Source organism: Heliangelus exortis, chromosome 2 (assembly GCF_036169615.1).
Source record: "Heliangelus exortis chromosome 2, bHelExo1.hap1, whole genome shotgun sequence".
NCBI classification, from domain to species: domain Eukaryota; kingdom Metazoa; phylum Chordata; class Aves; order Apodiformes; family Trochilidae; genus Heliangelus; species Heliangelus exortis.
The window spans coordinates 8,619,615-8,644,661 of record NC_092423.1 but is presented as its reverse complement, the minus strand read 5'-3'; the positions used below and the strand labels follow the sequence as shown (position 1 = coordinate 8,644,661).

Below are 25,047 nucleotides of genomic sequence, written 5' to 3'. Positions count from 1 at the left end.
ACTGCTCCACTTCCAGAAACTAAAGCAGGTACCAGGTTGCTTTGCCTCACCCCACAGGCCCTCCTTCCTTTTTTAAAAGGTAAGAGGAGCCCAGTACCTCATCCATAACCTGGGTGACTGTTCCCAAAATGATGGGCTGGCCACTTTCCTGCATGATGAGAGGATGCTGATGCTGTCAGGTTTCTTCCCTCTAAGCAGGGATGTGATAGATTCCAAGGTGTGGGCATAATCAGGATGCTGGGTGGCACATTATGAGCTCTGTTAACCCTGTTATTCCTCTCTACATCCCTCTGGCAGGATCAGGATGGGGTGCACTGCAGCATCAGCAGCTGGAACCACTTCACCTGGCTTGAAGGGCTCCAATCCCCTCTCCTTGGCTCCAGCACTGCACCAGTTAACTCCAGTAACCTGACAGCAGTTTTAATGCTGCTGCTTTATTTGTGTCATAAGAGAAAGGACCAAAAGTGCTCTCAGGGGAACTTCTGTTCTGTACACAGACACACTCTATGCATTCCTGGATAGATGGGTAGTTAATAATGTATAATTAACTACACAGATCTGTAGTTACTGGAATGAGATCTTCAATGAATGCGGCGAAAAATCTGACTTTATCATAAGACTTTTGATTTAAAAGCATTACTGTCATTATCCACATTATAAGTAAATTAAGCCATATCACTGCTATGACACAGCAGATTTATCATCAAGGAAGCACTTACCTGCCATGATCTGAAAGCACAGAAACTCAGTGCCTCACTAACTTGATAAGAAAAAAACATTGGCTGTGGCTTGTCATAATTTTTTTAAGCAGCTTTCGTTATTATTTCCAAGGGGGTTATGTTTAGACACTATCAGAAAGCAGCAGGTATTTTTGTAGTAAGGTCTAGATTTACAGGGTAAGAATGGAAAATCACATAGCTTTGAACACAATATTTAAAATAAAAGTACTGTTTGTAAAGAGAATGAGAAGTACAGTTGCAAAAAATGGTAATCAAGGTTAATAACTGTTTTTAAAAGGAAATAAAGAGCAATTGTTTTATTCTTCTTATCCATATCCTCAAAGGCTTCAATGTGGCAGATAATTTCAGAGTAGAAGCTAAATTCACAGTATGTAAACAATGAAAATTCAAATACTCTCTGCCAGAGCCACCAGCTATCTCTTAAGCACTGATGAATGATTTAAAAGAGCAGCTGCAAGCAGTGGGAGCTGAGAGCTCTGGCTCTGCACGAGTGAGATAATTGGCACCAGCCATCTCTGTGTACAGATTCCAGATCTCTTTATTTGCTAATCCATGAATTATTCATATGTCCTGCATAAAGTTCATATGTTGGGGTGATATTATCAACCTAATAAATAAAGACATGGGGAGCTCTGTGAACCACTGCTTCCAATGAAATTATTTTGCCATTTACAGTGTTTTCCCATCTATGCGACAGACAGATGTTCCTGCTGTTTGCTTTGGCAACCTTGTTGACACAAACATCAAACAGATTTGTGCTGCTATTCACCCTCCCCAAGGCATTTAATATTTTAATCTAATCTTTGCTTCCTCAAATGTAACTTGTCTTCTAAAATAATCAATAATGTCTTGTTCTCGGGCTGGAATGAACAAACCTCTCGTTTCTTCCCTGTCTGGTAGCAATAATAAAGTAATTTCATGCTTACTTTATGAAGAGCAAGAATAAATCTGGATGTTTTGAGAAGGTTTCAGTTATCAGTGTCTACAGGCCAACTGAGCAAGAGATTTTTCCTTAATCATATTACACAAAATAGGTCCAATGTGTTCTTCAAAAGGTTGCTTGAGTGGGTAAGAATGGTCAGTCCTGAGTTCATTCCATGGGATTTTGAGAGGTGCCTACAAACAGCCATGGGGGAAACTGGTCTGATCCTGACCAGCTCCATCCCACTACTCCTCTTATGGTCACTGAAACAGAAAGTCTGAGAAGACTCCTCTTTTCTTCAAGTAATTGTGTATTATAAAAGCATTGATAAACACCTTTTAAATATAACTGTGTTCTAACTGATGTCATTCCTACTGGTGTCTTGCTCTTCTGGTTGGAGATGCCTTCTAACCTGAAGCTACACTGGCTGCCATTTCTATTTATACCTTTTTGGGTTAGTTCCAACAAGTGGTTTTCTACTAATTGGGAGTATTCTTGTTGCAGTTAGAGCAGTCGTGTTTCCAAAACCCATCCAGTAGGACAAACTAGATCTCATTTTTGTCTCTCTTTTGTAGAAAAAAAAATATTTCTTTTCCTCTTATTCTTTCATTCAAGAGTGTTTCACATTCAGTTCCTCCTTCCAAACAGAAATGACCAGGGCTCTTCCCCAGCTGCTGAGGACATTTTAACTGGTCTTTACCCAGTGAAACTGCTACTTGCTCAGTTCTATAGAAAAATGTTTGCCTGATCCATCCTAAAACAGCATTTTCCTTTCCCATGACCATAGCCAGGAGGTGGTTTCCAGACATCCAGTGACCAGCTCTGCATGCCCTAGCACCCATCTGCTCTTCTGAGGCATTTGTGACTCTTGAGTTTCAGGCATGAGACAAATTCCTGCTCCAAATCACTATGTGTTACTGTTGCTCTTTGTACTACTAATTTCTCCCACTCCAGACCCCCAAGACAGGCAGATTTCTCCAGGATTTCTCTCTGGCTTCTGATGATGTTTACCAGTTTTGTGGCCTTAACAAATTCCATGAGCTGCATCCAGCTTTAGGTTCCCAGGCTGCCAAGGAACAATCTAAGTAAGGAGCAGGTCATCCCCCATACCCAGCTCCTAATGAACCCCACTGCTGATCTCCAATTAGCCTTAGATTTCCCTTCACCATAATCTACTGCCTTCTTTCATTTAGCCTGTACTTAACCTTCCCTTACAATTCTTTCACTGATCCCCATCCTCTCCTTCTTAATTAATATTACCCAATGAGGTAATACATTGAATGGGCTGAGTGAAAGCTTTTCCTTCCTTCATGGGGCCTTGGCTAAAGTTTTCCAAAGCCACAGCTCAATAATGCATGTGGATGGTTCCAGAGAGGAACCTGGAAAACCTATGACCTTTAAGAAACATTGCAGGGATGCTCATTCATTGCAGTGATAAAACCAGCTGTAAAAAGCTTGGGAGAATTTGCTTGCAGAGTTCCTGAACTTAATAGTGAACCATGACTGTACCTGGAGATGTAAGTGCCAAAGGTAGGAGGGAACCTCTCCAGCTCATGTGAGAATAAGTGGCTTCCCAAAAGGTTAAGGCATTTTGCTGGTTCAGATCTATGCTTTGAAGAACAAATCTGAACAGAGAAATCCCCATTATAAACTTTTTTCTTTTTTTTTTTTTTTTTTTTTTTTCAATTTCTGTTCTATTTCCTGCTGTTTCTAATTGAATCCCTCATTAACTTAATCTCTTTCAATTCAATAATTCAATTTTAATCCAGGCTTTTTTGCACACTTTGAAAAGAGATGAAAGGAAAAATTTAACATTTGTCCCTAGATTAAAAATATAGTTGTTTCTTATTGGATTAGTATATGCTAATCCTAAAAGAAATATGTAGAGGAACATGCCTGATACTTCCAGTATTCCCCACCTGCCTTGGAAAGCCTCTGGACAGCCCAGGAGGCTGGGCACTCTCCATCCTTGAAGTCTCTTAAGACCAGACACAGCTCTGGTCTGAGCTTTAACACTGCTTGGAGCAGGAGGTTGTCCTAGAGGTCTCCTAAAGTTCCTCTTACCTGAATTTTCCCATAATATTGTGATTCTGTGAATAAAAAGTATGACAAAAGGCAGCATTGTCATGATGGAAGGACTGTGTAGCCATGTCCTGGTAGAGCTGTGGCAGGGAAGGAAGAGCACTGCTATCCCTGTTGTTTCTTCTGTTGTTTCTTCCAGCTCCTCTAACAGTTGATATATTCAAGGGAAAAGAATATTTCCTTGTAAAGTGCATATTTTGTGTTTATTCCACTAAAATTCTGGTACATATTGATTTCGATAATCTTAATTTATTCTTTTGCATAAGTAATTTTTTCTTGCAACAAAATAATGATAGCCTAGCTAGTTAAGTAATAACCAATGCTGGGTATTAACTTAAAAAAACCCACAAAGTAAGCACAAACAAAACCATTGCTTTGCACTGTCTAGTTATTAAACTGTTTTCCTCTCACGAGTCCTCAGGTTTTAATAAATCCTTCATGTACTGACTTCATTAATAAAGAACTGAACAAGGATGATGCAAACTGAAAACAAAAGCTAGCAATAAACCTTACAGCTGGGCCAGCTGACAGACAAGGTGAAAGAAGCAGTTTTCCTTAGAGGAAGCTTTAAATCTTGTGGGATGGATACATCTGTACTACCTACTGCAGAATAATGAGTTCAGCCAAGGTCTCTCATAGAGCTGGAAATAACACACATGCACCCAAGTCTTTACATGCAGGAGGCCACTGCCTGATTTGTGAAGCTTCATTATTTGAAGCACCAGAGGAAGCCGTTCTCATGGTCATTGATCTCCTGGGAGGGGAGGTCAGATAAAATTTTGTGTGTATGGAAGGACTGAATGACACAAACCCTTGGCTGCGAGCTGCTGATAGATCACCTTCCTCTGGGCAATGCCAGGCAGTTCACATCTACCAGCAAGAATCAAAATGAAAGCAGGATCAAAGTATGGAAAAGCAAAGGACACGTAGTAATAATTTTAAAGGGGAGAGGAGTGTCACAATCTTTTTTTTTTTTTTTTCTTTGCCAGTTCATGGGATATTACATTTGTTTTCTATTAATTTCTATTCTATTATTAAATATTAATACATAGTTTTCCACTTTTTCTATGTCACTATTTATGGATACTTTAGATCACGCTGAAGATGTATAACAGAACAGTGAAAGTCATCAGATAGCTCATAAAATACTCCCAAACCCTTGCTCTCTGGTTCCCTAAAAAAAATTAATAGAAATGAATGGTCGGATTAAAGAAAGACAAAATGTGACTGGAACATCTACAAAACACACCCTTTTAATTCATCTCAGACTACGTTAATAACTACTCTATTAACAGGCCATAGAAGAATTCTCTCTCAAATTCCAAACCACTAACAGCATCCTCTCTTTTCTTGGAGAAAAAGCTCTTGTGGTACCTTCTGTTTGTGCAATGGAGATTTTTTCCTATCAATCTGCTGTTTTGCAGTCATCAAGCATGTGAGGGAGCAGGAGCAAACCCTCCCCATCCTGCCTTTTCCCATGGGATTCCTGACCCATGAACTGCACACAAAGGCAAGAGCCACCCCCGGCTGTTAAATAAGAAAGGGAGTCAAGTGAATGCAAATGTGAATTTTATAGTAATTATAATATAAATAGGACCTAGAGCTTAAGCCTGTGCATGCTTCCAAACAGCAGAAACTAATTTAAGCTTCATAAGCCCCAGGAAAAGTTCCAAAAGGTCACAGTTTGCCTGGAAGCACTAATTACAGCCTCCCGCCCCTGGGTACACAAAAACCCAAGCGTCACCGTAATCATCCCTGTATAGCAAAACCATCCTGGTCACAACAGATAACAGTCACCCAGTGACCTAATATGTCAGCAACCACCAGGATTGCCTTCCAGGCATGAGGGTGGCTGCTGTGCTCATTTAACATTGGGCTGGATGGGAATCTGTGCTTACACTGATGGGTGGTGCCTGGTCCCTGGAGGCTGTTATCCCATTACCAGACATTTAGCTGCAGTTCAGCATCACCTCCAGGTTTCTTCTGCATCTTGGATTTTGTCAGCCAGGATGCCTGGATGTTGTGCAGCAACACAGGGATAGCTCACTCTTAGAATAGCCTGTCCTGCTCCACCCAGAAAGACAACACCATCTTCAGACCCCCACAGCACAGGGTGTCAAACACCTCTATCTACCCCTTGCTGCAGACCCCAGGTCCAGGCTGAGGACGGCTCGGATGGCTCAGAAAATGTCAAACTCCACAAGCTTCACACTAAACAGTAAGTAGCAAACCTCTCTCTTGAAGCATATTACAACACTGGCTGTGATGGAAAATAGTGTAACTCTGCATCAGCAGATGAAAACCTTAATGTATTTTTGAGTAACAGAGAATATAGACATCACGCTACTCTGGGATGCAGCAGTAATAAGCTGCAGTTATCAGATGGTTCATAAAATACTCCCAAATCCTTACTCTGTGGTTCCCTAAAAAAATTAACTAGTCTTGTCCATTTCCATCCCCACCTCAGCCACTTGGTCTCATCCCAGCACTTCCCATCCCCTTGTGTAGCTGGAAATGTTTGTACAACCACCCAGCAAAACAGCAGAACAGTTTCTAAAACTGATCCCAGCAGAAAAAAAAAAAAAAAAAAAGTAAAAAATTGCACTAAATTTTCATCCAGTTCAGTTCAGTCCCTGGATGCAGCTGAGAGTGAGCCTATTTGTGGCACAGGTAGCAGACTGGTGAAAAAGCTCCCAAGGTGGGCAAAGGATGGAGTTGCCTCTTTCAGTGGCAGCAATGACTTTGTCCTCCAGTCCTTATGGACACAGAATGCTGTGGCCCCCCAAGACATACTGATAAAAAGTACTATCAGGTACTTTATATGGGTTCATTGCATTTCACAGCAAGGTGAGGTGAGGCTCAGAGAGCCATGATCAGTTGGGACAGGGGGTAGGAACCAACTTCCCCTGAGCCTCCTCCTCCCCATCACCACCTGGGAGCTTTCACTTATGGCACCCGTAGTAAGGAAAGGTGGCTCTCAGCCTTGGCTGAGGTCTTCAGAGCTGTTGAGATGGCTCCACAGAAGTGTGGTGGCAGCTGGTGCAGACCCCATTAGTACAATCTGTGAAGCAGCCTTTCACATTTGTATCAAGCACTGCACACCTACTGAGCTTCTCTGTCCATAAGCACTTGACTCGGTTAATAAAACTCCTTTTCAGTGCTAGAAGTTATTTCAGGATCTAATGAAGTCTCTTTAGACTACCTCAATGACATCATTTATTATGATCCTCACCAAAGGTCATGGAATTGCCAAGCTTTGTCCCTCTTAATAGGAGCAGATGCACTCAGAAAACATTTACTTGAATTTCAGTAATAATTGCTTTGGAGACTTTCTTAGATGCTTTGCCATTACCATGACGGGTAGTTTTATATTCTTAGTTGACACTAAGCCCACATGCTTCAGAAATACTGTCAGGCTTCCTATGTAACTAAGTTTAAGTATGGACTAAATGTAGGTATTTACTGTCTGTGCATTTAAGGTTTGTTTCAGGCTCTGGGGTGAGATACTTGTACCCACAGCAGCAAGCTTTTCCCAGCCATCTGCCAGAGATGCCCCAAGCCCCATGAAATGGTTACCTGGAGAGTTTAAATAGGAACTTCAGCCTCTTCATCTCTCAAAAACAAGAAAATGAGCTTCCACCTTTTTAACCTGGCTGTTACTGACAGAAAACACTCCTAAGGATGCACTCTCCCTGTAGAGTTCAACAAGCAAACACTTTTTTTTCCCTGTTCAGATCCTGCTTAGAAGATCAATACTTCCACGACACTCACAGGGAGGAAATTGCAGACACATACAGATCTAAGGACCCTCCAAATCCAAAAAGCCACAGAACAATATTCCCTCTGCAGCTGCCCTGGGCCTCCCAGTTCTTAACCCACAGGGCTATAAAAAACTCATAATACATGATGGAGTGATTTAAGCCAAAATGGGTTATTATATTTTTCATAACTGCTTTACTGCTGCTATAACTCAAAATTCAGTCCCTCATTATGGGACTCGTTGCCTACCTCTAAAGTCCCTGAGCCATGCAACTGTGCTATGGAAAGTTGGTCTTGGTGGAGTCCCATCCTGTGATGTGCTGAGGGGCTCCTCTGCTGCTCTGGAACCTCCAGCTCCTGCTGTGGCTGGTTGAATTAAGAGCATTCAGCACCTGGGAGGAACAGCCCTGCACTTATTAAGGTCTGTGTTGTAATTACAGGCTTGTTATTGAATTGCTATTGAGACCAAACATCGCGTGGTGCTGTGAGCTAACAGCAAACATGTGCAACCATGGCTTGTTAATGCTTTTACATGCTGGGTTTGTTAGGGGAGTGCTCTCCTGCATACTAATAGCTGGCTTTCTGCTAGGAAGGTTTCTCTGCAGTGAACAGATTGAAGATTCACCAAATCTTTCAAAACCACTCTTGTAATTTATCCATCTCGGAGCTTCTATGCCCCTTACTGTCACTGCACATCTCAGCACTGCAGTCAGTAATGGATTTTATTTTCACAACACCTCTAGGAAGCTTACAAGAGCTGTTTGAGTTCCCTAAAGGAGCTTGAGACATGGAAAAAAAATCAAACCTATGTGTCCTAACTAGAATTTCACACTCAGTTAGAACTTCTTGGACCACTGTTATCAAACATCTTTTCGATGTTGGAAAATCCAACTGTGCTCAACAAGTAACATGATTATTTTCTTACAGAATGGGAACAAATACAGCAATCCACCTTTTTTTTTTTTCCCTTGCAGATGTATTTGCCTAAAAATTGTTGTTTTATAGTCTATAAAATGCCAGACAGTCGAAGACCTAAGCTGAGTACTTTCATTATTGCTTGCACTGATATTTACTTGAGCAGAACAACAGCTAAGAGCAATCTGGTTCCAGAAATGCTGCTTCTGAGTGATATGTAAGATTTCCATGTGATATGTAAGGCAATCCATAAGCAATGTAGTTAGGTTTTGGAGATAAAACATTGCTTTATGAACTTGTGTTGCTGAATGGTTGAAATCTTACATGATTTATGGCTTCTGGCATCTGCTGGTCCATAGTTAGTATAAAGAATCCTTGTTTACAGTTTTTCCATTGCTTTCCAGGGATGGTAGGTCTGCCCAAATGGCACAGGTTAAAAGGTCTGATTAAATGAAGGAAAGCTGTAGAAAGAGGTTCATTATTCTCCTGCCTGAAGGCATGAGACTTATTGCTGGAGCTGGGCAGACCTGTCCCTGATGGGGAACATTATTGCAAAGATCCTAAAGGGGGTAATTATGCACCATCCATTGATGGAGACAGACTACAGAGCTAGGCACATTTCTGGCCTGTTCCAGTAGCCAGCAGTCCTTTTCCTTGGAGTCCTGTCTTGCAATATGAGGAAGGAAATGGGGGTCATGATACTTGACCGAAGATGTGGCCACAGGCAAACCATTAATTCTTGCTGTACCTTTACTCCCCGCTTGCTAAAAGCAGGAAAATGATCAGCTGGGGACAGGTTGCAAAGGGCTTTACACATCTTTCCATAATTCAAATTAAACACTGCAAATCAAACTAAAAATTAGTGCAGTATTTGTTTTACCAAAAATAAAACTTCGGTTCCCTCTTCCCTGTACCCCGATAAATCTCAGTACAGAATTATCCTGTGATATTAAATAATATGAAGATGTTCCTGTTCAAAGTGACACAGATGTGCAAATTAATGCCAATAATGTCTCCATGATGATTCCATGGAGATCTTATCATATCAATGGAGAAAGTGAAGCAAAATGTGGCTTGTTTCACCCAGGGTGAAAGACAAATGTCATCATCTTCTTTACTGAGGCAAAAAGGATTTAGACACTTTCACTGAGAAAGTAAGTCCCTAGCAATAGAAGCCCCTGGGTTTGGTTTTTTTTTTTTTTTGTTATAAATATTACAGACAAAAAGTCTCCCGAGTCATATGCTGAAACTAATACATTGTTGTGAATAAATTTGTTGATTAAAAATCATATCTCTAGATTTCTATGGGATTTGCATGGAAAAATGTTCCCTAAACTCAGCACTGAAAAAAGTGCAGATGAAACTGGATGAGAAGATGGGCAAGATACAATGTTACTTTGCTGGAGTGAAATTCATCAACAAATAAAAACACTTAATTGTTTTTACTTTAGCCTTTCTTTGGAACCCATTCAAGTCTATCCAAATCAGCTGGTAATCCCATGAGAGAATAAAATGATAGGAGTTTTTTTTCAAAATAGGTATCTCCTCAAAAAAAAGAATAGTCTTTATGCAGTAATGGCAACTAAGTATAGACACAATACTGGAAGCAGTGCCCAGAATTTTACATCTATTCATATTTTTTAAAAAAAATCATGGCTTTAAAATCCTTGAGCTGAATGATACCAATGGTAATGGTGCTGGATGCTGCTGTTTCAAAGGATGTTCCCACCCACCCAGCTGTTGCTTGAGTTTATCTCCTGCTGTACAGCCCTTGGATTTGCAGCACATAAGGCAGCATTATTAACCCAGTTTTCCCACATTTCTGACCACCTCCAGCCTCCTTTGAAAATTCTTTTGCATGGGAGTTCTGGCTAGTAAAAAGCCCTTTATTAGAAGAAAGCAGGAAAGTGCTAGTTAGCAACCACCAACTGGGTTTAGAAAGATTGTATTGATCAAGCATATGAGCCCTGTTTTGAATCCTGGTCCCAATAACCATAAATGCTGAGCTGATGATTTCTCCTAAAAAAGCCCTCAAGAATTAATGTTTTCACTTAATGTCTTTTGTAACTTAGACTTGCCAACACTAAAAATTCCTGTGAATATGGCATCCTCCAGAAATGTAACCATAAATTTCAGACTTGTATCAGCTGTTTGGACAGGAGCTTGTGCAGCAATGACACCAGAGAAGGGAAAAGTCTAGAGATGTAAAATGGTTTCAAAACATGGTTTTGGACCTCCCTGTACTGAAAGGATTAACCTTGCTAAAACATGCTCTGGGTTCTGGGCTGTTAAAAATTGGATTAAAAAAGAGGTCAGGAAGACCTGTCACAAATCCCAGCCAGATGATTCAGTGAATATTAGTAGTGAAAGTCTTTGCTGACTCCAAGAAAAATTTGGAAAAGAAAGTAAACGGAGTTAAAAAAATGCAGAGTAAAAGAGCTTTTTAATGTTTAGAATAAGCCTATTAAGTTAGAGCAGCAGGCAATGCTCTTAAGTATTCCCATGTTGAGATGGTGTTTCCAAATTGCACTAGGAGGGAGGAAAGAAGATAATTAATTTCTCAAGAAACAGTTCAAGGAGCTGAGAAGTCTATAACTACATGCTGCCTCTATAAAGAATAAAACTGCAGTACTTGTCTTTAAAACTCATAAAGAAAGAATTAGATGTACAAGGTTATGAGGAACTCGACTCAGATTAAGGCTGATTTGGTTGTGTTGCTTCTTCATTTGTATGCATCACTCTCAAAGGACACCTTTCATTAGCTAAGGTTTCCTACTCTGTGTTTTTGCACCACTTTTTCTTTGTTCATGGGCCTGAACCAAGATTTTAGCTGGCAGGACCTAAGAGCTATAAATCCTATTTTTAATATTTTCCCAGACCTATAGGCATTCTTCAACACTGTAGGGCCAAAAGTGCAACTACAGAGCTGTTGTCACTGTGGCTGCTGGCTCAGGGGACATACCTGGGAATAGCAGATGTATACCCAGAGAAGTCCCTTTCCTGCTGTTTTTTTAGGTATTTTATCAAACACAGCTCAGTTACATCACATCACTTTCCTGCTAGGAAAGGCAGAAATTCATTCCTGTTGCCTGTGATTACTGATCCACAGCATCTAGGCCACGCTATTGATAGCCACAGTGCTACAGAGAACATCCAAACCTGTTGATAATACTTCAATATTTTTTTTAGCAGAATCTATTTTCCTTTCTCGAAAAAGAGAGATGGCTTTAAAGTCATTTGACCTGCACAACACTGAGAGTAAAGACCACCAGTCAGCTATGAACACAGGTTCCAGCAGAGAAAATCTTCAAAGAGCTAGGATCAACTAAAGTGATTTTATGGTATTTTGAAGCAAAACAATCTTACTGTTTCTGGAAAATGGGGAAGGACTTGAGACCTAAAGAAGAAGGTAGTGCTCCCTGTTCTGTTACACTGCTTCTTCTGAGTGAAAGCTGATTTTCCCCAAACTACTCAACAAATGAAAGGATAATGTGAAGTCTGGGAAGCAGCAAAGGCACTTCTCTATTGCCAGCAATGGTGCCCAGCATGAGACAGTGGTTTTTCTCTTAGCCCACACTACAGTGACATCTTCCCTTGCTGTAACTACCAATTTTCTTCCCTAAAATCATCCCTAAAAATGATTAAACCCTTCCTGATAATCCATGATTATGGAGAACTTTAATTAGCAGGCTGGTAGACAACCCATGGACACCTGCTTCCCTCTGGCCCCCATGATTTTCATCATGTATTACCTTATATTATTATGGCATTATTTGCAGTAATGTATGCATGTGCCAAAGGCCTTCCTCACCTCCTGTCTCAGAGCTAGAAGGTATTAAGCCTTGGTGGGGAGCATCACACCTCCCCAAGATCAACAAGCTGGCCAGTATCAGCAGACCTATGGATGAGGTCAGTTGATGGAGAGTGACCAAGTAATGAAAAAGGCTGATAAAATGTCACTCTCTCCAATAGCAGGGGCTTCAACTCCAGGACCCAGAATTTCTTTGCCAGTTACCTGTGTTCAAGCAAAAATCTTAGTGACTTGAAGATAACGTAAGCAAACCTGCTACATGGAGTGTCAGAGGACAAGTTATCTTGCCATAGGAATGGTTGTCCCCATCCTTTCCTCCCCTGGGAACAACCTCGTCTGGACTCAAGTTGTAACAGTGCTGGCTGGGGAGTGATGGAAAGAGTCATTGCAGACGAGGTGCACCCTTTTAAAGAGGGAAATACTAAAATACTACATAGCTGACTACAGTGGTAGTCACTGATAAGACTTCATCCTTCAGAGAAGAAGGAGCTATCACTTAAAAATGGGCTTTAGTGATTTACTTGCTTGCTGTCGTTCAGCCAGGCACCACACTTGCCTGAGCCTCACCAAAGGAACAGGAATAAATTGCTTTCCGTAGCCAAAGCTTGTAATTTCTTACCCTCTTCTCCATGAAACAGATTTTTACATCCCATTCCAGCTGGGAAAACCCCATCCTCAATTATATTTATGTATCATGTAGCAAAACCCTTCCATTCAGATCTTTCAGTTCTTAGAATCAGTGGCAGTGCCTGTCCTGGTTTATGAGAGGAGAGAGAAATGTAAGCTCATGTTTTATGATGAAAATGACAGTAGGAGTGACCTTGCTGCAGCAGATATTGCTTTTTAAACACTTTCTAGAGGAGACAATCTAGCAGCAGTCTGCAAAGCATCAGGCTTCCTTAGATCCTGCTACAGTAATTCAATCATGAGCATATAAAATTAAATAAAAAATAAGGTAACGAGCCTTCTGGGACTGAGTGATTGCAATAAATGTTGTCTCCTGACACGAGGCATTACACTGTCCTCTTGAAAGAGAGGTTACCTTTTATTGTAGCATACTACTTCTTTCATTTCAATCTCTGCCAGATAGCACTCCTGTTAACCACATTCTGCAGGACCGACCAAAACCCTTTAAGGCAGTTACGTGCAGCCTTTAAGGTATTGACCTTTCTTGTTGTTTTTTGTTTGGGTTTTGTTTTGGTTTGGTTTTTTTAGAAGAATTACTCTGTTTCATTTAGTGGAGTTACTCCTTATTTACATTACTGAAAGTCAGAAGTCTTTCAACTTCTTTGCTTTCAAGCAGTTTACAGGAACATTTTAGCACCTTTAATGTAAGTAAGATCCATCTAACTTGAAATACCAGCTGTGGGTACATTTACAGCAGAGAAACTCCTGTTACAGCTGCAGTGGGTCAGGTCAGTGGAAACATCTGTTCTGGCTGAAATGCAGACTTGTGGATAAATTAATCATCCTTTAGTCATACAAGTAGGGTAGAGCTGTTACAGTTTGATGGAGAATCATTTGTACCCACAAGTAGGACATTTCTTTTTCCACAACTCCTCAGACTGCTTAGCCTTGTTTTCCCTGACTTCTTATAAGCAGTCATGCTCTGGTGCCTTCTTGATTAGGAGAAAATCCTACTTAATTATATATATATATATATATATATATATCCAATATATACTGGATATATTGGAAAAGCTGGTGGAATGAGGATGCATCCAGAAGCCCTGCTTGCTCCTCAGCTGATCACACATGTGGAGCAGCAGCAGTTCACCAGAGTGGACAAGTGTTTGTCTTACAACATCTGCTGCTCAAGGATTTCTGCCAGGAATTCCCACCTCTGCTTCCCAAAAAAACCCATCACAGATGGCATTGATGTTAATGACCAGAGAGTGGCAGTCAGTACCCATTGCTGTTTGGTGCTTTCTTCTCCATCTGTGTTGTATAAAAATACCCAGCACTAAGGTCTTGGAGTAAACTCTGTGACTGCCTACAAAGGTGTGTGTTTGCATCAGTATCTAGAGTATGAATTTATGCCACACCCATATGTACCCTCAAAGGCAGCTAAATATAAATTATTTTACTCTGATCAAGCCTGTAATAATTTAAAAAATAGTATTTTCTCAGCTGTCCACTGGAAAAATGCATGGTTAAATATTTATGGCCTGAAAATAATTTCTTATTTTAGAAGACTAGAGACTAACCACCACCATACCTCAGTTTCACTCTGTCCATTTCATTGATTTATTTTCATAGAATCATAGAATCATAGAATTAGCCGGGTTGGAAGGGATCTCAGAGATCATCAAGTCCAACCCTTGACCCACCACTGCAGTTGCTAGACCATGGCACTGAGTGCCACATCCAGTCTCTTTTTAAATGTCTCCAGGGACAGAGAGTCCACCACTTCCCTGGGCAGCCCATTCCAATGCTTGATCACCCTCTCTGTAATAAATTCTTTCTAATATCTATCTTCTATCTATTTTCTATCTTCACTTACAAATGTATCTGAATTTAGAGACACACATGACTGTGGCTCAGCTTAATCTCTCTAAAACAGATGGCCAGGTTTGTAAGATTTGACTAAGCAACCAATGTATATAAAATAAGGAATGATACTTCTGTATTTTCTAAGGTATACCTACTTTGCTAAGGTGACATTGACAACAGTTCCATAGCTCAAGATGTTTCATAGTTCAAGGTGTGCTATGTTTGTGCTACACTGAGATTACAGTTTGAGAATTTAGTCCAGTATAATGAAAATTCAGAGAAAAATATATTCAGCAGATGTAAACAGATCTGACTATAATGACTTTACAATAAAAGTATTGTTTACAGGAGCTGGGAATTTGGCCCCCAGTTTGGTTTGCGAAGTCATTATCTTGTCTACTGGGACTAATGCACACAATAAGAAAGCTCATTCATCTCTTCAGGTATCACTGCAGGTTTTTTGTGAAGGAGTTTTAATATAATCTAAAGATGTGACCCCATAACCGTTGATACCTTTTAGAAACATTAATCTTGTTATTCACAAAAGCTTCTAGTCATGGTAAAAAAATTGTTTCTCTGGTAGCTGTTGACAGCTTTTCTTGAAATGAAAAGAAGAAGAAAAATATACAGGATTTTTCTTCTAAAGAGTCAATCTTCACAAACATAATAACATCTACTATAAAACTGACTGTTTATTGGGAAATGACACTTCTCTGAAGATTTCTGTACAATTATAGATTCAGATAATTACAGGTGGTCCATTATATTAATTCATCCATTGTACTGGGAATGCTGCTTCTCTGTCCTGTCTTGCCATGTGCTTTTGCAGAACACCTATAAATGTTGTAGGAGTTACTTGGTGTTGGCTTGCTGCTGTGAAAGACTTGTTCTAAGGGCATAGAGCCAGTGGTGCAGCCTCAATCACAGCAGCAAACAACTGGTGAGTCTACATTGTGTGTGCAAGTTAGGATAATTAAGCAGAACTACATTGAATTAAATGCTATGGAGTTCTGTGTTTGTTTTAAGAGAGCTGGAGAAAGCAAACTTTTACAACTCTTCTCCTGAAATGTCCTCCATCATTAGTCTTTTGGATTAAGGCATTTTCAGCACAGGAAATCTCTCAGAGCAGATTACTCCAAGTTTAGGTAAATTGATGATGAACAAGGGTTAAACACTTGATATTCTGTACTCATATTGTCCATTGGGTAGCTTTCTGGAAACTGCCTTTTCTTGGCAATCAGTCTTTTCATTGCAACTTACTTGGAATCCCCCTGCTCACAACACTAGCATGAGTTAATGCATTTGGAACTCAGTCCCAGTCACCTGCAGTTAAATCCACCTCACTGGCTTATCCCTCATGAACTTTCTGATGTTTTATGTACTCTAGGCTTAGCTGTTACTTTAACTTAAGGATGCTTTCAGTTGCTAGAGGAATGTACCTCTATCTTCCATAGTCAGATATGCACAGATAAAAATTTGCTTTCTAGTTATAAATAAAAATACACAAAAGAAAAAAAAATATAGTAAGAGTTAACTTCAAAAGGAAAGTGATCTGGGTATTTATGGCCACAGATACATAGGATAACTGAAGATATCAATGCTAAATCTTCTCTCTAAATCTTCTCCTTAGGCACAACGACTGCAGTAACAAAACCCAACATACCTTCACATGTCAGAAGGAAATATTCCAGATTGCGACTGAAGGAGGCACTGAAGTAAGTGCAGTTCTCAATCAGATCACAGGACAGACACTGCCTGTTGAAGTTCCCATTTGTGCTTGAGCTGAAAAAGTTAATGCAAGCCCATGAAGGTCGCTGAGCAAATGTTATCTGGAAACAGCATTACCTGAACCTTACTGTACAATAAGAACATAAATATAATGTGTCCAGCACTAGTAAGAGACAAAGCATTTCCATTTAGCTGCATTTAAGTAGCAGTAATGACTATTTTTCCCCATGAATGGAGAATATAGAAAAGGATACTGGTGTCTTTTTTTGCAAGGTCAGGTAGTTATGAAGGAAGGCAGAGTTTTTAAAAGAAAATGATGGTTGCAGTTCAACAAGAGGAATCCATAATTCAGTGAATGAGTGCATGAAACAGCAGGGCAGTATTTCTATACTTATAACAGACAATAAAAAGCTGGAATTGCATTCTTTAACTTTCATATTGGCTGTCTAGCAGAAACTGATTTGCTAGCAGTTGTCTCAGAGGCCAAAGCCCTTTTTTGGGGGTTTAAACAGTAGCCCTCATAACATCTAAGTAGAAAGGGAATATTTTATTTGGGGATCTGTTTTTGAAGGTCATGTGGCCTGTCCATACATTGGGATGAGTTTTGTAGGTCTCTACTACATGTTGAAGAATGAATCACAATTTTTTAGCAAATATTAATAAATAACATATTGCACTGCAATAGCAAAGAATATTAAGTAACAGATGTTTCCAGTATTACTGTAAAACAGACGAGTGCTTTTTGCTACCCTTTCAAAGCAGAAAGAGATGAGGCTGAGCAACCTGCTTAGGGCCAGCAACCGAACTGAGTAGCTTTTGGATTCCCGTATAGGTTTAGCTCATGTGTATGACTTAAATTCTTTTTAAAGTTACCAAATCAGAAACAAAAAGAAAAAAATACCACATAAACTAAAAAAAATAGATCTTCATCTGATATAAGCTGACAGGGCTCCAGTGGAGTTCTCTCAATGAATATTTGTCAAGCTTACTGCTGAGCTGACACCCTTGGACTGGGATGAGAGACAGTCAGACCAACCCAGTGCAAGAAATCAAATACCTGAAGTGATGCCAAGATCACCAAACAATCAAAGTAAGGTCAATGATGCACACATTTTGGGCACCTCTTTTCCCTGTTGCCCGTGAGGAAGCGAGGTTAATGAGGCACCAGGATGAGCTGCATGCCAAGCCACGAGGGGTGGGAAAACTCTTTGGCTCATGCCAGTGGCTCCTGAGCATCTGTACCTGGACTCAGCTTCTAAAATGAGATTTTCTTCCCATTGCAACAGAAATAAATCGTCAATATAATTTTTTTTTTTTCTTCAAGAAAATAGACACTAAGCTGAGCTACGTTCAAAAAAGCTGTGGGATGCAGTGAACAGGCACAGAGGTCTCAAAAGAAACAAGGGATTAAATTACAGGTAATTGAGCTCTCTCTAGTTCTCTTCCCATTGAGGAAAGAAATGTGTAGCATCCTATCAGAGAAGGAAAATGTACTGACTGTCCTTTATCACCTGATGCTATCACCAGCTCTGTCCTCTGTCTCATCTGCTGAGATGACAGCAGGGTGACTGAGAAGAAAAAAAGGACAAATGGAATAATGATTCCAAAATGATTATTTAAAAGTTTGGGTTTCCTCCCCTTTGTAATCAGCTCCCACTATACTTCCCAACAGCTACACTACCACTTACTATAAAGCTACACAACAGCTTACTATAAAGTAGCCTTTACTCATCATACAGTTAGGGAGGGTACTAATGTCACCTGGAAATGTAGAAAAACATTTGCAAACAAAACACATTGTGTTTAATTTTCAATTGTCCGAAGACATGAGGTGCTATTAGATTTCCATGAAAATTGCTATCTGGAAGTATAAAGAGTTTACACCACTAGTTTATGTAGCTCTGGATTCTTTCAAGTGTTAACCAGTTCTATTGGCAAGTTTTATGACAGTTTATCAATCTTGAGACCAATTTCAAACTTGCAATAAAATGAGAAAATATAAATAATTTCCTAATGTCAAGCATTCTGTCTGTTCCAGTGACACATTGCAAGATCTTGCCATGCCATTAAAGACAAACACATAACAAGCTGTGTTTGTCTATTATTTCAATCACTTATGTAATGATTCACGTAAGACTGAAAAAATGGTAAGTGCTGTGTGTGAAGTTAGCAAAGCACACACCTGTATAAATGTCGCCTCCTTGGCAAATCTTCTGTGCTGTGGAAATAACTGGGGGAAAAAAAAAAAAAGTTGAAAGGCAATTTTATCATTAGAAGGGTGTTCACAAGTGTCTCATACATCAACATCTTTGTTCGTGTCTCCATTTTCCTGATCTTTTAAAGGTGTGGAAAGTTTAAATTGAATTAGAAAAACATACAGAGGATCACATCACTGCAGAGGCTCCAGCAATTACATCGTAGGCTGCTCTGCAGTTAAAACAAGTATGGAAGTTTTTGAGTGCTAAAATAGTAATGCCAGCAGATCAAAAAGGATCGAGTGATCCTTTAAAAAGCTTTCTTTCTTGTCTAGAACAATTTACTTTTCTGGTCACTATTCTTTGCTCAGATAGATGGCTACCAGGGGCTGATGCTAAACCCACTGGAACATCCTCTTTGAATCCAAGTGTTGGTTTTTCAGAGAAAACAGCATGAAGCTGGAGAGGACTTCATTGCCCTTGCTTTCTGCTGAGACTGTGGTGAACTCCTTTTCTGGCTACACAGCAAAAGCTCACTTGCATGGTGACAGCTTCTGGTGGTATTTGGTGCTTGACTGGGCAGATAAAATGCAAATAAGACTTTGGGGCCAGCTTATGACCTAGACTCTTACATCATAGTGAAGTTACTGCTAAGTGAGGGCATTCAAACCCTTGAAGGAGCAGCGTCCTCTTAATGCAGCATTTATCCTATTCCAGAGACTTTTTACTCAGCTGTTCAGTGACCTTCAGAAACTGAGAGGTGAGAGCTTTGTATCCACCTGAAACATCGCCTGGAAAGGAACCTATGTGGCATTTGATTATTAAAAGCCTTCCAAACGTTTTTGTATGTAATTTCTTGAAATGCATTTTTAAAAGTAAACATTTACATATGTTATTTAACAAGCACAAAGGGTGAGTGTGAAGAAGGGATTTTTTTAGTCTTCTAATGAAATACTTTTTTTCTAATGCACTGATATTTTTGCAAGCCAAAAAGGGATTCTAAAACTGTTTATCTAGGTCGACAACGAAAATAGACTTCTTTCCTTCAGAGGTTAATATCAGAATTTGTAGGAGAGGAACCACTCCTCTACATAAATGTATTTCATAGTCACACAGAGGTCTGAATGATACAGGGAAAAAGAGAATAAAACAAGATATATGAAAAAATGTGAGAGGCTAAACCAAAATGGAGACAGCTTCTCCTCCTCTCTTATCTCCATCTCCTTGTGCTCATACACTTCAGATCCATACACAACACTGTAACTAACCCTATAGTCCTGGGCTAAATAAAGGCTGATTTGTCAGTTTATTACTTACATTTTATGCCTCTTTTCATCATATGCCAATATCTTTGTCACATCCCAATCGCCAGATGTAATAGACTGTAAATCATCACTGCTACTATTGGGCTGAAATAGTAGAAAGAAAAGAGAATTAGATTTCTCTATTCTTAAAATAAGACATCTGAGCAGAATCCGTTGCATATTAAAAATAAACTGTACTGATGCAATTCCCACCCCTCCCTCTGCTATTTCAATGAATCTGCAGGCATAAAAATATAATAGAGGGTCAGGATAATCTTAACCATAGCTCCACTGAAGATAATGGGATGAATCCAGCACAGAAAAGCCTCAAACCCCTTCCTCTAATCCAGGATGCCCACAACCTTCTGATTAATCCCTTATGGCAGTGCAGGGATTTACTTATTTATGCACAACTAAGAAGGCATTGAAATACAAAACCAAAGCAATGATATTGTTTGGGAAGAGACAGTTGGTTGCCTTTTTTTCTAAGCATCTTATTTGGAAGTTCATGTTACCCCATGCCAAACAAACCATCACTGAAGATTTTCTTTTACTTCCACGACCCACATTCTACTTTTGCACCTTCCAGTTTCACTGGTACAAGCTCAGACACAACTTCTTACTGCTTTCTGCTTGAGGTGACACCCAGAGCAGGGGCAGGCAGCAAGTCACCTGTGATGATGACATGGCAATGTGGTAGAACTTCCCACGTCCTCCCTGAGGAATGGCTCGGACAAAGAAAAATTTCCGTCCGTCCTTGGAAAAAATTGGCTCTTCATTCTGTAAGCAGCAAATTTAAGGGTTGTATTACTGGCAATTTATCCTGTTTTAAATTAAAGCTCAGTGCTTGCATACCCCCTTGAAATTAATTCACAATCAAATAGAGAGTGCCCTTTAACAGCAACCTGAGGCAAACAAAAAGCTCTCTGCAAAATGGAGAAGATTTTGAAGGTTATTGCTTTTGGCTCTGGGGAAAACAGGAGCCTTTCTGCTGTGGGAAGGCAGGGAGACAGGCAGGAAGGAGAATTCCTTGGCTATAATGTCAATTCCCAGCTGCAAAGCAAAAAGTGCACACACAGTGCTGACTGTCTGGGGCAGTTGGAATAAAGCCTTTAGAAATGGTTTGAATCTCCCTGGCATAAGTATGACAAATCCTGTTTACTCTGCTGGAAGAACTGATCTATTCCTGTCCTCGAGGAAACCCAACTAACAGCATCTAACTGCTGTCTTTTGCTGCTCCCTTGCAAATGCTTATTTCCCTGAATTATTTATGAAGGGGAGGATATCTTGCAAAACTGTCTTTGCTATCTAGCTCCCAGGTAAATGCAATGATTGACTTGCATTGGGTGAGCTTTCAACCAAGGACAGAAGAGACACAGCAGAAGGAAATCAAACACCACATAGGGTGAGCAAGCATTTCCTGGAAGGGTCTGCATCTTCTTTTTGTACAAGAACCCCAAGGCATATGGGAAGTCTCCACTGCAGGAGATGGTTGAATAGCAGAAAAGAAGGGAAAGCAGATGGTCCATATGGTGTGACACTGTAGTGCTATACCAAGGGAACTGGCTAGTTGTAGCTCCTCTACTCTGCATGTTGAATAATTGGGACTAAAACAAGAGCTGAAACTCTGCTGAACCTCTCCTGTGATATCAAACCTTTCTGGGTCTGGCTGAGCCCTGCCTGCCCTAGCCCAGCATCATGGCTTCTTCTTTTTCTTCAAAGACAGTCAACAGGGAGACTGGTGCTCAGTCTCTTCTGGGTCCTTCTTTGGTTCAGTGTTTAGCAAACACCCCAGGTTTCTGCTATGCACATTTCAAGACAGCATGCTGAACTAGCAAGAATTGGGTTGTATCAGGAGATTTATGGCTAACACAAACACCTAGAGTAAAGAAATAAACATTTTTATTTTTCATAAGCTGATATATTATTCTTGCTGTATGTTCCTTTGCTCCCTGTTCTTTACTGATTAATTCTTCTCTCCTGTTTATCAGATTTATCAACACAGCTCAAACTGTTTGGTTTTGCTTTTATTCTCCTCTGCTTAGCATTTCAATATATTTTAAAAAGATGCCCATTTACAGCTTGTTGCAGGTCTATGAAATAATGATTTCATTTGTTTCTGACACTGTCCTGGAACCTGCAACACGAAATTCTCTATTATTGCCAAATGTCTTTCATGACAGGAAAAAAACTCATTGAAAAGCAACTCTGATAACTTGGGCAAGCCTTCTGCTTGATAGGTTTTCCTTTACAAAGGAAAATAGCAATGAGTTCACCCTGCCTTTCTATATTTGTGCCTACTGCTTTATATATCCCAGCCATACACCTCTGCCAGGGAGAGCAGACTCGGGCAGATCAGTCTGAGGTTCATTCAGAGTTATGGGGGAAGAAGAGACCTGGCACAGATGACAGATGTGAGGCTTTAGGACTCAGCTGATGTTATGAGACAGCCTGGTTGTGTGTTCCTCTTACTGCAAAGACTTGCATTAATACAACCTGAACAACCTGATCCTGTTGGTTAGGATCTTGACAGAGATGGTGACTTATCCTATGGCAAGTGTAGGGGGGGGTGGAGGGTGTCAGGCTAAAAGGCTTTTGGAACAGGATTTTATACTGTAAGGAGCTCCACTGGGCATGTGACTGAAACATTCTCTGTGTGATACAAACAGAGAGTTTAAGCTTTCAGCCTTTGGTGGTGTTAGAAATGCACCCTGGTTTATTATTAAATTTGTTCAGACCACACTCACAATTAAATAAATAAGCCAATTAGAATGCTATTAAAGTTTATCTTCAACATGTTCTCAGAAATTGTCTTATTTCTCCCTTGCTGACTCATTGTCTGGATATGACCATCACTGGCACTATTGGGAAATGGCTTCTTCACAAAAAATTGAAACAAAATTGTTTACAGTTATAATTACTGTTTCAAATTATTTTTATATTTATTATTTATCATTGTATTTATTATATTTATTATTATATTTAAATTATTATTTATTATTTTATATTTATTATATATTATTTTTATATTTAAGCAAAAGTATGAGTTCAGTCTGCCTTTTATGCTTGGAAGTGCACAGACAAATATGACTGAAAGCACTAAAATCTCCCCAAATCCCTAGGCAGCTTCAGTGAACATGTGCCTGTTTTTATTAGAGCAAAAGGTTTGAAAAATCTGGTCATATCATCTGACCAGGAGTGACAGGCACATTCTATAAAGGCTGTATAAATGCTGTATATTTCTCACTCTGAGTAATTTATCCTATTTTTCAGCTACAGAGACACTGACACCAGTGTTTCTCTTTGTCTGTGTAGGAGAGATGCTCTCTTAAGTTTTTGAACTTGAATAAAATTAACTCATAAGTCCAGAAGGGAACACAAGATCACTTGCTGTGACCTTCCATACACGGACTATTAAATCTCACTGAGATGCTACTACAACAATATTCAAACTCATGGGTCATATGTGCTATCTCAGAACTCCCATTATTTCAGACCTGGGGAAAGTCAAACCTGTCATCCTTGGAGCCTCCTTTATGTCCCTGGTGAATACCTTCTGATTCTGATGGTTTTCTTTCCTTGTCTCCTGCTTCCACCCTACTGTGAAATTTGCACCTATTTCAGGTGTACTTAAACAACCAAGAAAGAGGGGAAGCTCTTGTATGGTTTTGAATGGAGTACTTTGAAGAAGTATATTAAAGAAAGAAGGAAGCAGTTAGAATCCTCAGTCCTACTGATTTAATACTGGGGTACTTCCCAAAAGGAGGACTGGTTATTGGGGTGTACAGAACATTGACCAACCAGGCACTGGATGTCTTCTTCAGGGTGGGCTGAATGATGCTCAAGATCCATTGATCACACTGCTCAATGTGCTTTTTAACTTCAGTGGGGATTGGGTACCTGGCTCATGTGTTTACCCCTATACTAAAAAGTTTTAAACAAGAAGTCTTCCTTCTGAGCTGAGACACTCCTGAGCTCCTTCAGTAGCTGCCTAATGTGCAATTCCTCTCCTCTTTACAGAGGTCAGGGGACTCCCACTAGCATTTAACATTTCACATCATTCTCCTAGTCAGACACACGTGGCAGGAAAATAACTTTCCATTTATCTAGATCAATGTGTCATACAGTAAAAGATAAATATAGAAAATACAATTATCCTAGTAATCATAAACTCAGTCAAAAGTAATATTTTAAGTAATTTTGTTGTCAGAACACAGGCTAAAGAGCTCTGTAATTCTTCAAACCCTTAGAAAGGCTTTTGAAAATTACTACTGAATGTCTACAAAAGTCCATAACAAATGTTACTGTAGTTTAGTGCTGAGGAGTCTGTCTCATTGGGCCTTAATGAACATCCTTCTCTAACTACAAACTAAGTAGATGATGTTTAGAGATGCAGTAAAACAAATTGTATTGCCCTGGAGCAGACCTGTTAGAGACTTTACAGCCAGTTATTCAGGGCAAAGCAGCATCTTTTAATGAAGGTCCATATAGTAGGGAAATGACTAAGGAACCATAGCAGTTGAAAATCACAAGTTTCACTGTACTGCATTAATGATGGTCCCAGTAGACAGCAGTGAAAGGATTAAAAACATCCTTGGATTTATAAAATAAATGAATCCTATGAAGCTTTTTTTTTTTTTTTTTAAGATACAAAATATGGGCAATTCAATTTTCTTTTGACTCAGCTTGTCTTTGAGGCTACTCAAGTCTACACTGCCTTTATGAATGTGAAGAATACTTCAGCAGCATTTTTACTCTTTACTTGAGTATAGCAGCAAAAGTTTATTTGAAATACTTGGACCACAAAATCTATTTTCTCTGTAAAGTAATTTTTTATCTGGGTCAGACCCAGCCTGTTGCCACTGGAACAGAGATCATTGCTCTTGCTCTGAACTGAGGTACTGCTGTCTACAGGTTCTTGAATATTCTAAATGATCTGTGACAAAAATATGAAATGTTTCAAATTTGGACTTGGAAGCTTAGGGGACATATATTCCTTGTGTTAAGTTAGGGGGAAAAAAAAACCAAAACAAACTTGTTTACTACTGGAAAATTGTTTTCTACAATACAAACTATGCCACCTTCCTTCTTTCTCAGC

General features: G+C 39.7%; 1 protein-coding gene across 1 annotated transcript in view; it reads right to left on the bottom strand.

The window, feature by feature from the left end:
- DPP6 (dipeptidyl peptidase like 6) overlaps positions 1 to 25,047 on the bottom strand; it is a 393,798-nt gene that overhangs the window by 21,455 nt on the left and 347,296 nt on the right. The window contains 4 exon segments of the mRNA XM_071734726.1: positions 16,386 to 16,504; positions 18,633 to 18,680; positions 19,963 to 20,054; positions 20,622 to 20,729. Coding sequence (XP_071590827.1) covers positions 16,386 to 16,504; positions 18,633 to 18,680; positions 19,963 to 20,054; positions 20,622 to 20,729 — 367 coding nt within the window.